The sequence below is a fragment of the Heterodontus francisci genome, chromosome 2, assembly GCF_036365525.1.
Source record: "Heterodontus francisci isolate sHetFra1 chromosome 2, sHetFra1.hap1, whole genome shotgun sequence".
Lineage (NCBI taxonomy): Eukaryota > Metazoa > Chordata > Chondrichthyes > Heterodontiformes > Heterodontidae > Heterodontus > Heterodontus francisci.
This window is the reverse complement of record NC_090372.1, coordinates 6,837,360-6,853,025: the sequence shown is the minus strand read 5'-3', so window position 1 is coordinate 6,853,025 and position 15,666 is coordinate 6,837,360. Positions and strand designations below refer to the sequence as shown.

General features: G+C 43.5%; 1 protein-coding gene across 3 annotated transcripts in view; it reads right to left on the bottom strand.

Annotated features, from left to right (window-relative positions):
• Window positions 1-15,666, bottom strand: part of LOC137381327 (cadherin-6-like) — a 157,794-nt gene that overhangs the window by 66,073 nt on the left and 76,055 nt on the right. For all 3 annotated transcript variants that reach the window (XM_068053737.1, XM_068053746.1, XM_068053756.1), the window contains exons 3-4: window positions 14,847-15,141; window positions 946-1,065 (exon numbers count right to left, since the gene is read on the bottom strand). In XM_068053737.1, coding sequence (XP_067909838.1) covers window positions 946-1,065; window positions 14,847-15,141 — 415 coding nt within the window. The remainder of the gene's footprint in view (window positions 1-945; window positions 1,066-14,846; window positions 15,142-15,666) is intronic.

The following is a 15,666-nucleotide window of genomic DNA, read 5'->3' as shown; positions in this document are numbered from 1 at the left end:
TGGAAAAGGCAAGGTTCATTTTTACAGAAGCCATATGCCATTTACATGGCTCATATATCTATCTGAAATACTTGACAGGTTCCTCCATCACCAAAATAGCCTGTCCTGTTTTCAAATGCCAGCTCTCCATCACCACCTCAACTTGTCCCATTCCTATGAACCAGATTCTCTGGTCTACTGTGCACATGGGAATGCTATGTGCAGATATGAATTCATACTGAGGCACAGAGTAACCAAATTAAAAACATCCCCTAAACTATACATCCATGCATTGTTATATTACTTTTACCTGATATGCACTGTTACATAGGTTTACATAGGATACACAACAACGAAACAGGCCATTCGGCCCAACCAGTCCATGCTGACGTTTATGCTCCACTCAAGCCTCCTCCCATCTTTCCTCATCTAAATCTATCAGCCTAACCCTCTATTCCCTTCTCCCTCATATGCTTGTCTGGCCTCCCCATAAAGGCTTCTATACAAATATTGTTCTGACTGTTTAGTGAAGAGTGGAGGAACTGCAAACCATTAATGTTGAAAACATACCATCACCCTTCATTTACACGATTACTGTTTCACTTGCGGGCAAGTCCAGAAATAGGGCCCATCAATAAAGATAGTCACTTATAAATCCAATAGGGAATTCAGGAGAGACTTCTTTACCCAGAGAGTTAGAATGTGGAATTTGTTACCACTGGGAGTAGTTGAGGCAAATAGCGTAGATGCATTTAAGGAGAAGCTGGATAAATGCATCAAGGATAGAAGGATATGTTGGTGAGGTTAGATGAAGAAGGGTGGGATGTCACTTATGTGGATCATAAACACTGGCATAGACGGGTTACAGCAAATAGCCTGTTACTGTGCAGTAAATACTTTGTAATCTGAGCTAAAAATACTTAGAAAATAATTCAAGAAACCTCAGGCTGAAGAAAAGTGTCTGACCTGTGTCTGGTTCCACTGAGAAGTAGGGCTGTCCTTGTAAGATACTGTATGTCACCTTGGCACCATATCCATAGGTAGGGTCATCAGCGTCGGTAGCTATGACTTGAATTACAGATGTACCTGTAACATACCCAAGCAAATCAAAACAGTTCAGCAAAACCTTAACTGAAAAATTTCATACACATCAATGCAAATTCTTCCCAAACTTCCAAATGGCTGTTTTTGTTTGTGCTGATTATGAGTTCCTTCACAATTTCAGAAATGAGGGTCACTCCATGTTAATGTTGCTTTTGAAGTAAGCTGGAAAGAGAAGGATTCTATTTTTTAAAAAAAGGATCTTTTCTGCTGTTGATATTTTCTCTTCCAGTGTTTCTGATAAAGAATTTGTGAGTTTTTCCAATCGTGGAGAGTGGAGTTAATTACTCATATTTCACCCCTTGACTCAAACTTAGGTAATTGGGCCAAAGCAGAAGTCTCTGTGCATGAGTGAGAGATTCTCCTCAGACTAACTGAGTAAACGGGCATGTGACTGCCAATACATCGCTAAAGAAATTGGACACATACATCTAGACTGTCGGGAAATTAAATGCACATTACAAGTTCAATTTTAAGGAAAGGCAAATATATTTCATAACTAGATGTTTATAGTTCCTGATTTAAAAGAAAAACTACATTAACATAGAAACATAGAAACTTTATGGCACAGAAGGAGGGCATTCAGTCCGTCGTGTTTGTGCCAGCTGAAAAAGAGCAATTCTAATCCTACTTTCCTACTCTTGGTCTCTAGCCCTGTAGATTATGGCATTTTCAAGCATTTTTAAAAATATGATGAGGGTTTCAGCCTCTACCAGCCTTTCTGGCATTGAGTTCCAAACCCCCACCACCCTCTGGGTGAAAAGCTCTCTCCTCAAATCCCCTCGAATTGTGTGCCAATTACTTTAAATCCATTCCCGCTGGTTAAGGGAAATAGGTCCTTCCTATCCACTCTATCTCGGCCCCTCACAATTTTCCACACCACAACTATATCTCCCCTCAGCCTCCTCTGTTCTGACAAAAATAACCCCAGCCTATGCAATCTTTCCTTATAGCTAAAATCTCCATACCTGGAAACATCTTTGTAAATCTCCTCTGCACCCTCTCTAGTGCGATAAATGCAAGTTGCTATTGTTTACTGATATAACAAAAGCAGGCCAAGTGACACAGCGAGGGTGAATTTCTACAGGGACTTTCCATCTTGTTCACAGTAACTTTGTTGGAAGAGAACTGACACCTCAGAAACTGGCGGGAATGTTTTTGCTGGGGTTTGTGCAAATTCAGCCCCAATATACATTTGCATTAACAGCCTTTTTTAAAGGCAGGACTGCCAGTGCTTGTGTGCAGGAACCTATGTTTTCAATTATGTGCATTTATTGGGGATGTGTATAATGGCAGCAACTTTTAATCCATAGTGGTTAAGTTTATGGAAAGCTAACAAGAGGAAGGGTGTCTCTTAAACTGTTGGCTAATGCATTTCTTCAGGTCCATCACAGTTATACAATTGAATACAATTGATATTGTCCTTTTACACTAGATATTCTTCTATAGTTTGGTATCTCTGGTCACTCCCAACAGTGGACCCTACATTTTCTAGGAAACCAGTGCATATTTTTACCTGCCTAATAGCTAGGTAAATACAACAAGATCCAAGGGGTAAACAACAAACTCTGCCATACTAGGGAAGGGGGTTAGTTGGTGGAACAGCTCTCTGCCCAACTTTCTACCTCACCTGACCAGGGTTAGCTCGAGTCCTGGCCTAACCCAAAAGGAATTTTGGGGCCAAAAGCCTGAGAAATCTGATGCACTCTGAATGCTGTGACAGTGCACAGCCCTGTAAGGGCAATCACTCTTCTTTGGCTAAGCAGAACATTGCAGCTTGTATTGAAATGATTGTTTCTGGGGATTCCCCTCGCTGTCCAGTTGCCATGGTTTTATTTCCCAGCTCTGAGACAGATGCGTACTGACTGTTGGATCAGCTCGGTTATTATTTGTAGACATGTGAAGAGGAAGTCACATCACAATCTTAGAATTCTCACACATACGGGAGGTGAAGTTGGTCTTTTGCAATAGCACAAGGTGGTTGATAGTGAATCACCAGCCTGTTTTACATCCCACTGACTCCATTGGGAAAGGAAATCAGGCAAGGTGTAAAATTTGAGATAACTAGATTTTTGCACAGAAATCAAACAAGTAGAATACACACCAAACAGCACAAGCTTAACTACAATGGCGACAGAAAACTCATCACGTCTTTTAAATCTGTAATCTGATCTGCTAGCAGTCAATGTACAGTGCCTCTTTACCAAGAGTCTATAGCATGCTCCAGTGCTTGTTATCAATTCAATTTCACTCCGATCCTCTCTGGTTCCCACGCTTTTCATGATTCAGGTTTCTCTCTCTACCTCTTTCTACATCTCAGACCAAAGCCTTTGCTTGTCCCATTAGCCTTTGATCTGCCTGGAATGCATATTAATAGCTTTACGCTTTCTCTTAACAGTTCAATGATGGGTGTTCCTTACACTTCCCCAGATGAAGTTTTTCTGGTTTAATTTGCACATTAATCCTGTTTGGAGACAGAAGACAAAAGCGACCTCCTGGAAGCCAAACACGCAATAACTGGGTGGCCATGTTCGATTTACCCCAGCTCCAATGTACAGCACAGAAGTAAAGTTAGCACCGCCTCTGTTAATCTATCTATTGTGACACTATCATGAATTTGTCACAAAACAGAGTCGAGTCAAGCAAATGAATCAAATTGCTGTCCCAAAAAAATTTCAAATTCTTTCATCAACAAGCAAAATTTTTAATATCCTAGGTAAGGATTTTAGCTTAATAAAGATAATAAAAAAATACTTATTTCTTAATAAAATTGTATATTGTGTGTTTGAGCAGTTTCATTGATGTTCTTACAGGTATGGCGTGAAGACTTTTTTATTTATTCACAGGATGTGAGCGTGTGAGCATCGCTGGCTTGGCCAGAATTTATTGCCCATCCCTAATTGCCCTTGAGAAGGTGGTGATGAGCTGCCTTCTTGAACTGCTGCAGTCCGTCTGGTGTAGATACAGTGCTGTTGGAAGGGAGTTCCTGGATTTTGGCCCAGTGACAGTGAAGAAATGGCAATATAGTTCCAAGTCAGGATGATGTATGACTTTGAGGGGAACTTGCAGGTGGTGGTGTTTCCATGTGACTACTGCCCTTGTCCTTCTAGTTGGTAGAGGTCATGGGTTTGGAAGGTGCAGTCGAAGAAGTCTTGTGAGTTGTTGCAGTGCATCTTGTAGATGGTACACACTGCTGCCACTGTGTGCTGGTGGTGGAGGGAGTGAATGTTTAAGGTGACGGTTGGGGTGCCAATCAAGTGGGCTGCTTTATCCTGGATGGTGCTGAGCTTCTTGAGTGTTGTCAGAGCTGCACCCATTCAGGCAAGTGGAGAGTATTCCATCACACTCCTTACTTATGCCTTATAGATGGTGAACAGGCTTTGAGGAGTCAGGAGGTGAGTTACTGCAGAATTCCTAGCCTCTGACCTGCTCTTATAGCCACAGTATTTGTGGCTGGTCCAGTTAAGTTTATCGTTAGTAGTGACCCCCTGGATGTTGATATTGTGATCAACAACTATAACTCTTCCTAACTTGAGCAAGGAGCTACAGTCTGAGCATGTGCAAAATTGGCTCAGTGGCATGTAGCAAAGGGTAATGGTTGATGGGTGTTCTTGTGAATGGATGGCTGTTTCCAGTGGGATTCCGCAGCGTTCAGTACAGGACCCTTGCTTTTTGTGGTATATATCAATGATTTGGACTTGAATATAAGAGGTATGATTATGGAGTTTTCTAGATGATACAAAAATTGGCTGTGTGGATGATAATAAAGAAGAAAGCTGTCGACTGCAGGAAGATATCAATGGACTAGTCAGGTGGGTGGAACAGTAGCAAATGGAGTTCAAGCTGGAGAAGTGTGAAGTAATGGATTTGGGGAAGGCTAACAAAGCAAGGGAACATACAATAAATGGTAGGATACTGAGAAGTGCAGAGGAACAGAGGGACATTGGAGTGCATGTCCACAGATCCCTGAAAGTGGCTGGTCAGTAGGTAAGGTGGTCAAGAAGGCATACGGGATACTTGCCTTTAATGGCCGAGGCACAGAATTTAAGAGCTGGAAGGTTATGCTGGAACTGTATAAAACACTAGTTAGACCACAGCTGGAGTACTGCATACACTCTGGTCACTGAACTATAGGAAAGACATGATTGCACTCGAGTGGGTACAGAGGAGATTTACGAGGATGTTGCCTAGACTGGAGAATTCTAGTTATGGGAAAAGATTGGATAGGCTAGGGTTGTTTTCTTTGGAACAGAGGAGGCTGAGGGGAGACCTAATTGAAGTGTATAAAATTACGAGGGGTCTGGATAGAGTTGATAGGAGGGCCCTATTCCCCTTGGTTGAGGGGTCCATTACCAGGGAGCATAGATTTAGGGCAAACGGTAGGAGGCTTAGAGAGGATTCGAGGGGAATTTTTTTCAGCCTGAGGGTAGTGGAGATCTGGAATTCACTGCCTGAAAGGGTGGAAGAGGTCGAAACCCTCATAACATTTAAAAAGTGCTTGGATATGCACTTGAAGTGCTGTAACCTACATACCAACAAGGCTACAGACCAACAGCTGGAACGTGGGATTAGGCTGGATGGCTATATGTCAGCTGGCATAGACATGATAGGCCAAATGGCCTCCTTCTGTGCTGTAAATTTCTATGATTTCTATGATTCTATAACATAGAACAATTTCCAAAATGCTAGACTGGGTCTGCGGCAGGTGGTGAGGGAACCAACAAGAGGGGAAAACATACTTGACCTCTTCCTCACCAATCTGCCTGCCACAGATGCATCTGTCCATGACTGTATTGGTAGGAGTGACCGCCACACAGTCGTTGTGGAGACGAAGTCCCACCTTCACATTGAGGATACCCTCCATCGTGTTGTGTGGCTCTATCAACATGCTAAATGGGACAGATTTTGAACAGATCTAGCAACTCAAAACTGGGCATCCATGAGGTGTGGGACATCAGCAGCAGCAGAATTGTATTTAACCACAATCTGTAACCTCATGGCCTGGCATATCCCCCACTCTACCATTACCATCAAGTCAGGAGACCAACCCTGGTTCAATGAAAAGTCCAGGAGAGCATGCCAGGAGCAACACCAGGCATACCTCAAAATGAGTTGTCAGCCTGGTGAAGCTACAACACAAGACTACTTGCATGCCCAACATTGGAAGTAGCATGTGATAGACAGGGCTAAGTGATCCCACAACCAAAGGATCAGATCTAAGCTCTGCAGTCCTGCCACATCCAGTCATGAATGGTGGTGGACAATTAAACAACTAACAGGAGCAGGAGGCTCCACAAATATCCCATCCTCAATGATGGGGGAGCCCAGCACATCAATGCAAAAGAGAAGGCTGTAGCATTTTCATCCATCTTCAACCAGAAGTGCCGAGTGGATGATCCATCTCGGCCTCCTCCTGAGGTCTCCAAGATCACGGACACCAATCTTCAGCCAATCCGACTCACTCCATGTGATATCAAGAAATGGCTGAAGGCACTGGATACTGCAAAGGCTACAGGCCCTGACAACATTCCGGCAATAGTACTGAAGACCTGTGCTCCAGAACTTGCTGTGCCCCTAGCCAAGCTGTTCCAGTACAGCTACAACACTGGCATCTACCTGGCAATGTGGAAAATTGCCCAGGTATGCCCTGTGCACAAAAAGCAGGACAAATTCAACCTGGCCAATTACCACCCCATCAGTCCACTCTCGATCATCAGCAAAATGATGAAAGGGGACATTGACAGTGCTATCAAGAGGCACTTGCTCAGCTAAAACCTGCTCACAGTCGCTCAGTTTCGTTTCCACCAGGGCCACTCAGCTCATGACCTCATTACAACCTTGGTCCAAACATGAATAAAAGAGCTGAACTCCAGAGATGAGGTGAGAATGACTGCCCTTGACATCAAAGCAGCATTTGATCGAGTATGGCATCAAAGAGCCCTAGCAAAACTAGAGTCAATGGGAATCTGGGGGAAAACTCTCCACTGATTGGAGTCATACCTAGCACAAAGGAAGATGGTTGTGGTTGTTGAAGGTCAATCATCTCAGTCCCAGGACATTACAGCAGGAGTTCCTCAGGGTAGTGTCCTAGGCCCCAACCATCTTCAGGTGCTTCATCAATGACCTTCCTTCCATCATAAGGTCAGAAGTGGGGATGTTCACTGATGATTGCACAATGTTCAGCATCATTCCTGACTCCTCAGATACTGAAGCAGTCCGTGTAGAAATGCATCAAGACCCGGAAAATATCCAGGCTTGGGCTTATAAGTGGCAACTAACATTTGTGCCACACAAGTGTCAGGCAATGACCATCTCAAACAAGACAGAATCTAAACATCTCCCCTTGGTGTTCAATGGCATTACCATCACTGAATTAACATCCTGGGGGTTACCACTGACCAGAAACTGAACTGGACAGGCCATATAAACACTGTGGCTACAAAATCAGGTCAGAGGCTGGGAATTCTGCAGTCAGTAACTCACCTCCTGACTCCCCAAAGCCTATTCACCATCTTCAAGGCACAAGCCAGGAGTGTGATGGAATACTCTCTACTTGCCTGGATAGGTGCAGCTCCAACAACACTTAAGAAGCGTAACACCATCCAGGACAAAGCAGCCTGCTTGATTGGCACCCCATCCACCACCTTCAACATTCACTCCCTCTACCACTAACACACTGTGGCAGCAGTGTGTACCATCTGCAAGATGCATTGCAGCAACTCACAAAGGCTCCTTCAACAGCACCTTTCAAACCCGCAACCCCTACCACCTAGAAGGACAAGGGCAGCAGATGCATGGGAACACCACCACCTGCAAGTTCCCCTCCAAGCCACTCACCGTCCTCACTTGGAACTATATTGCCGTTCCTTCACTGTCACTGGGTCAAAATCCTGGAACTCCCTTCCTAACAGCACTGTGGGTGTACCTACCTCACATGGACTGCAGTGGTTCAAGAAGGCAACCCACCACCACCTTCTCAAGGGCAATTAGGGATGGGCAATAAATGCTGGCCGAGCCAACGACGCCCACATCCCACTAAATGAATAAAGAAAGCCAGTTTGCGCACAGCCAACTCCCACAAACATCACTGTGATAATGATCAGATGAAAAGAGTGAGAGAAAAAAAAGGGAAAGAAGGAGAAAGAAGGCCTTTGAAAAAGATGGCGTGTAAGAAAATGTGACCTGGCACAACCAACTCCTGGACACCAGGCCTCCCTGGCACATTCCCATCTACTTGACCCATTCCAGGCTATTGGTCCTTCCCCACCAGTCACCCCACCACACATCTATTTCTGGCTGCAGCCACTCCCCAACTTGTTCATCTTCAGTCCGCACCAAAAACTCCGTAACCTCACCTCCATCGCCCATCCCGTCCACACATCATCCCCCTTCCAACCACTGTCTCAAGGTAGAGTCATAGAGTTATTGAGTTTTACAGCACAGAAACAGGCCTTTCAGCCCAACAAGCCTATGCCGACCATCAAGCACCTGTCCTAACTAATCCCATTTCCCCACACTTGGCCCGTAGCCTTGTATGTTATGGCGTTTCAAGTGCTCATCTAAATATTTCTTGAATGTCGTGAGTGTTCCCACCTCCATCACTCCTCCAGGCAGTGTGTTCCAGACTCCAACCACCCTCTGGGTGAAAAAGTTCCTCCTCAACTCCCCTGTAAACCTCCTGCCCCTTACCTTAAATCTATGCCCCCTAGTTATTGACCTCTCCACTAAGGGAAAATGTTTCTTCCTATCTATCCTATCAATGCTCCTCATAATTTTGGATACCTCAATCAGGTCCCCCCTCAGCCTTCTCCGCTCCAAGGAAAACAACCCCAGTCTATCTAGTCGGTCTTCATAATTGAAATGCTCCAGCCCAGGCAACATCCTGGTGAATCTCCTCTGCACCCTCTCCATTGCAATCACATCCTTCCTATAGTGTGGTGCCCAGAACCGTACACAGTACTCCAACTGTGGCCTAACCAGCGTTTTATACAGCTCCATCATAACCCCCCTACTCTTATATTCTATGCCTCGGCTAATAAAGGCAAGTATCCCGTAAGCCTTCCTAACCACCTTATCTACCTGTGCTGCTGCCTTCAGTGATCTATGGACAAGCACCCCAAGGTCTCTCTGACCCTCTGTACTCCCTAGGCTCCTACCATCCATTGTATAATCCATTGCTTTGTTAGACCTCCCAAAGTGCATCACCTCACAAGTCTCAGGATTAAACACCATTTGCCACTGCTCTGCCCATCTTACCAGCCCATCTATATCGTCCTGTAGTCTAAGGCTATCCTCCTCACTATTTACGACAGCACCAATTTTCGTGTCGTCTGCAAACTTACTGATCATACCTCTTATATTCACGTCTAAATCATTAATGTACACTACAAACAGCTATCCTCCTCGCTATCTACCATAGAGCCAATCTTTATGTCGTCCGCAAACTTCTTGATCATGCCCCCTACATTTAGGTTCAAATCGTTAATATATACCACAAAAAGTAGGGCACCCAGTACTGAGCCCTGCGGAATACCACTGGAAACAGCCCTCCAGTCACTAAAACAGCCGTCAACAATTACTCTTTGTTTCCTGCCACTGAGCCAATTTTGTATCCACCTTGCTGCATTTGCCTGGATCCCATGGGATTTTATTTTTGTAACCATGTTTGCCATGTGGGACCTTGTCAAAAGCCTTGCTAAAATCCATGTAGACCACATCAACTGCACTGCCCTCATCTATCTTCCTTGTTACTTCTTCAAAAAATTCGATCAAGTTGGTCAAACAAGATCTTCCCTTAACAAATCCATGCTGACTATCTTTGATTAACCTGCTTCTTTCTAAGTGACAGTTTATCGTGTATCACAGAATGGGTTCCAATAATTTTCCCACTACTGAGGTTAGACTGACTGGCCTGACTGGTAATTATTTAGTCTATCCTTCGCTCCCTTTTTAAACAGAGGTATAATGTTAGCAATTCTCCAATCCTCTGGCACCACACTTGTATCCAGTGAGGACTGGAAAATGATGGTCAGATTCTCTGCTATTTCCTCTCTTGCTTCTTTTAATAGCCTAGGATACATTTCATCTGGCCCTGGTGATTTATCAACTTTCAAGGATGCTAATCCCATCAATACTTCCTCTCTCCCTATGTTTATCACATCCAATACTTCACACTCTTCCTCCTTAACTACAATATCTGCATCATCCCCCTCTTTTGTGAAAACAGACGCAAAGTATTTATTAAGAACCATACCAACATCTTCTGTCCCTACACATAGGTTCCCTTCTTGGTCTTTTATGCACCCTATTCTCTCCTTAGTTATCCTCCTACTCTTAATGTATTGATAAAACACATTACTGCTTGTGGGATCTTGCTGTGTGTAGTTTGGCTGCCACATTTTCTTCATTACATCAGTGGTTACACTTCAGAAAAGTACTTCATTGACTGTAAAATGCTTTGTGACATCCTGAGCTCGTGAAAGTCTAAGTAGAAATACAAATTCTTTCTTTCTGCAACCTCCTCTAGCCCTACATCTCAGCACCCTCATCATCCCAAAAAAAGTCTCCATTGCTCTGACTCAGGTCCTGCTGCTCCCCCTCCCTTTGCCCACTGTGGGGGCTGTGCCTACTGAAAAGTGGGTATGTGTAGGCACCCAGTGAGGGCAGAATTGCATGGCTGTAATGCCTCCACTGTCAAATAGCCTGCCTGATTCAAAAGGCAGTTTATACCAGCAGAGGCAAATGATCAGAGTGCAGTATAAGCAGCAAGATCACAGAATGATAATTGGTAATAAAGCTACAATCTCATAAACACTGCAAAATGTAACAAATCACCATGGCACCACGTCGCTTCAGAGCTGGTCCTTTGTGAAGCACATTGATAATTCAAGTAGCCTTGATTCTAAGTGACAAGTTTTATAATGAAAAATTTTTTCTAGCACAGTTGATTAGTCCAATTTGATGTTAATAAATGAGGGTCTGTGTATTTTCAATGGATTGATGCTCATCATTGTCACACTGGAGGTTTGGTTTTTATGTAAGTGGTACAGTTCTGCTGTTCATTGCAGCAGCAATGGCAAATATTCTCTACCATTACCAAGGCCAACATGCTCGAAGCTGCAGCTGATGAACAGTCACATCAATAGCAAATGGAGCCTGAAATCTGGCACTAATGCTCTTAGACACTGGACTGCAAATCAACAAAAAGAAAAAAACAAGCAAAGCGGCATGAAGTTTATTTATAATGGCAGCAGCTCTTTTATACCCGGCACTTGTTACAGTACCTTTGTACCCATTAGTGTCATTGGATTGTACATGTATGATATTTATCCACTCTTAGGTTTTCTACTGTCATCACCCGGTTCACTTTTGATAGTAAATCATTCAAAATTCAGTAGCTAAGCTGATATGGGGTTTAACCCATGACAAACGATCATCGACTTGAATCATTAACCCTATTTCTCACTCCACAGAAGCTGCCTCACCTGCTCAGAATTTCCAGCATTTTCTGCTTTTATTTAATAAAGCTAATATTGGGTCCAGCACAGGCATGATGGGCCGAATAGCCTCCTTCTGTGCTGTATCATTCCATGCTTCAAGCAGACTGCGGGTTGGTTTCTCAGATGGAAGTAACTAATCTCGATTATGTCATCAAGGAAAGGGTGCTGAGGGGAGTTAATCTGCTTACCCAGACAGGAGGAAAGGAAATTGGAGGGTGAGTCATTCTGGGTGGACTGAAAACTACCCATCCTCTTGGCTAAAGAATGGTGTGCAATGAGAAATTATAAATTATCACTGAAGGTTAATAGTGGAAATGTATTGGAAACTCGCCAGTGAAATAACAAAGTAACCGTACAGAACTCGCTGCAGCAACTCATCAAGGTTTCTTGACAGCAAGTCCCAAACCCACTAGGAGAAAAAGGGAAGCGGGTGCATGGGAACACCACCTGCTGGAGGTTCCCCTCTAAGTCACACACACCATACTGATTTGGAACTGTATCGCCGTTCCTTCAGTGTCCCTGGGTTAAAAACCTGGAATTCCCTTCCTAACAGCACTGTGGGTGGACCTACCCCACACAGACTACAGCGGTTGAAGAAGGCGGCTCACCACCACCTTCTCATGGGCAATTAGGGATGGGGAATAAATGCAGGTCTTGCCAGTGATGCTCACATCCCGTGAATGAATAAATAAAAATAAAAAAATAAAATGTTGCAATCCAGTAACACACCTGATATCAAATGTACGGAAGCTCATAGACGTTTCTCTGTCTAAAATCCCTTCCCTATAATTTTCAGCTACTCCCACATCTACCCCATTGCATTCATCAGAATCATTTTCTTCATGAAATCCATCACTGCTCGTTGTACCTCAACTCAACTCAAATTTCTCTTTTTCAGCATTATGCTTGGCGACATGCTTAATCTCTCTGTATTCTCTGGTATTGTTCCGATTCCTTCAAAAACCCTACTCTACTATTCTCCCTCACTGCAGCTCTATCTTCAATTTGCCTTTTCAGTCCAGGCTCACCTCTCTTACTACTCCCATGTTAAACCTTTGCAAATTGTGTTTTGCACTATCTACAGTACAAAGATCATTCCGGTAAAAGTCACCAAACAATCTGTCCAACTGCAACTGTGGGTTACAAAAGCAAAATACTGTGGATGCTGGAAATCTGAAATAAAAACAAAAAATGCTGGAAATACTGGGGTACTGATAAAAGGTCACGGACCTGAAACACTAACTGTTTCTCTCACCACAGTATCTCCAGCATTTTCTGCAACCGTGGTTAGTAGCTAGCCAGACTCAATGTCTCTTGTCAACTTCAGTACTGTTTACCTCTCCATCTCCACGGTGGATTCCATGGTTGAGTGCTCCAAGAAAGATCAACACCACTTGGTAAAGCAGGTTAGGAAATCACAGCCCCATAATCCAGCAATGGCCTCAACCCATCATTTCTGAGACATTTTCGCCAGCTAAAGTTCCTTGTCTGCTCTTCTGATGCTGGTTTACTGCTTGTTCGTTGTTCTCTTCATTCCATTAGTAGAGGCTGACCCTTTATTTTCTACAACACTGTTACCTGGAATTCTCTCTTAAAACCACTTCACCTCACTATCTCTTGCCCTGTCTTTCCTTTTATTTATTTTTATTTAGAAATACAGCACTGAAACAGGCCCTTCGGTCCACCGTGTCTGTGCCGACCAACAACCACCCATTTATACTAACCCTACAGTAATCCCATATTCCCTACCACCTACCTACACTAGGGGCAATTTACAATGGCCAATTTACCTATCACCTGCAAGTCTTTGGCTGTGGGAGGAAACCGGAGCACCTGGCGAAAACCCATGCGGTCACAGGGAGAACTTGCAAACTCCACACAGGCAGTACCCAGAATCGAAACCCGGGTCCCCGGAGCTGTGACTATGCTTTTGTTGCCCTCCCTAATTCTCCATCCCTTTCTTCCTTGTGAAGTACTCTTAGGTATTGCTTTTCCACTGGAGAGCTATACGTGTGCAAGTTGCTTGTTTTCTTGCCAAATATGAGACTCATGAGTTAATAAGAACATAAGAAATAGGATCAGGAGCAGGCCATATGACTCCTCCAGTCTGTTCCACTCTTATGGCTGATCTTCGACCTCAACTCCGCTTTCCTGCCCTATTCCCATATCCTTTGATTCCCTTCGTGACCACAAGTCTATCAATCTCAGTCTTGAATATACTCAACAGCTATGAATCCACAACTGTCTGGGGTGGAGAATTCCAAAGATTCATAACCCTCTGAGTGAAGAAATTTCTCCTCACCTCAGTTCTAAATGGCCGACCCTTTATCCTGAGAGTATGCCCCCCAGTTCTAGATTCTCCGGTCGGGGAAACAGCCTTTCAGCATCTACCCCTTCAAGCTCTCAAAGAATGTTATAAATTTCAATGAGATCACCTCTCATTCGTCTAAACTTCAGCGAGTATAGACCCATTCTACTCAATGCAATAGAAATGACTATTTTCCCAGAGCAGTGGGCTTGTTTGATGAGAGCATCAGAGATTGTGGAACTCCAGGCCCTTTGTTGGAGGCTTGCTGTGTTTTTTTTCATATTCCAGTCTTGGGCAGACATAAAAGATCCCGCGGCACTATTTTGAAGAAGAGCAGGAGAGTTATCCCCAGTGTCCTGGTCAATATGTACCCCTCAAATTAATGACACTAGAACAGATTATCTGGTCATTATCACGTTGCTGTTTGTGGGAGCACAAATTGGCTGGCATATTTCCAACATTACAACAGTGACTACACTTCAAAAGTACTTCATTGGCTGTAAAGCACTTTGGGATGTCCCGAGGTGCTATATAAATGCAAGTCTTTCTTTTTAATGTGAAATGCATTTGGGAACTTCCAATCCAATGGGAGAGGCTGAATATTGATCACAAATTTCCACTTATTAGAAACAAACTGTTGTGGAAACTAAAATATCTCAATGAACCAGCAGCATGTTTTTCTGAAGTTGGGACAACACATCAAAGCAGACTACAGTGCATCCATGCTATATCTGACCTGGGAATAGTAAATGTTAATCATGGATGTCAGAACATGCTCCATTTGTTAGCATTGATTTCAATTACATTGAGGAGAAAATAAATTTACTATTGGGGAAAGTGGCTTGATGGAAAAATTCAAAACATTACATTCAACAAAGTTCTATTCTGATTAGAATTATTTTATAAATATCTGTGATTTCATTTTATTTATTCTATATATTGTCCATCCTTAAACTTACCAACGTCAGACATTTCAGGAACAGTCGCCATATATGTTTCCTTTGGAAACTTTGGTTCGTTATCATTGACATCATGGATTTTGATAACAAACTCAGATTCTGGTTCCACAGGCCTGCCAGTCCGTCTCTCAATGACTTGGGCACGCAATGTGTAAAAAGATTTTTCCTCCCGATCCAGTTTCTTTATGGCGTGAATATCCCCAGTGTTCTCATCAATAGTGAATAATGCACCAACCCCATCACCTGTCAAAATGTATTTAAGAGCTCCATCTCCATTATCGACATCAGTATGAAGCTGTAAAAGAGAGAACAGGATTTACCAGGTTTGCACGTACAAGAGACATTTGTCCTGCAGACAGGTATGTAGGTAAGAACTCAGCAGATGACAAATATCATACAGCGAAACTCTACTGAGTATTACAAAGTATTTACAGCACACAAACAGGCTAATCAGCCCAACTGGTCCATGCTGTCGTTTATGCTCCACATCAGCCTCCTCCTAGCCCTCTCTGTCTAATCCCATCAGCATATTCTTCTATTCATTTCTCCATCATGTGCCTATCTAGCTTCTTCTTACATACATCTCTGCTATCTGCTGTCCAAAGCTTGGCTTCAAAGATGCTTGCAAGTAAGATATGAAGGTCCTAAATGTTGGCTATTGCACCTGGGAGTCACTAGCTGGGGGGAAATGGCAACACATTCTGTGGACTGGTATGCACTATCACGATGACCAGTTGCTACAGCAGCTTGGCAACAGGCATCAAAAACAACAACTCACAGCGTCACTTGGCAGTTTCACGTGCAGCACTTGTGGCAGAAC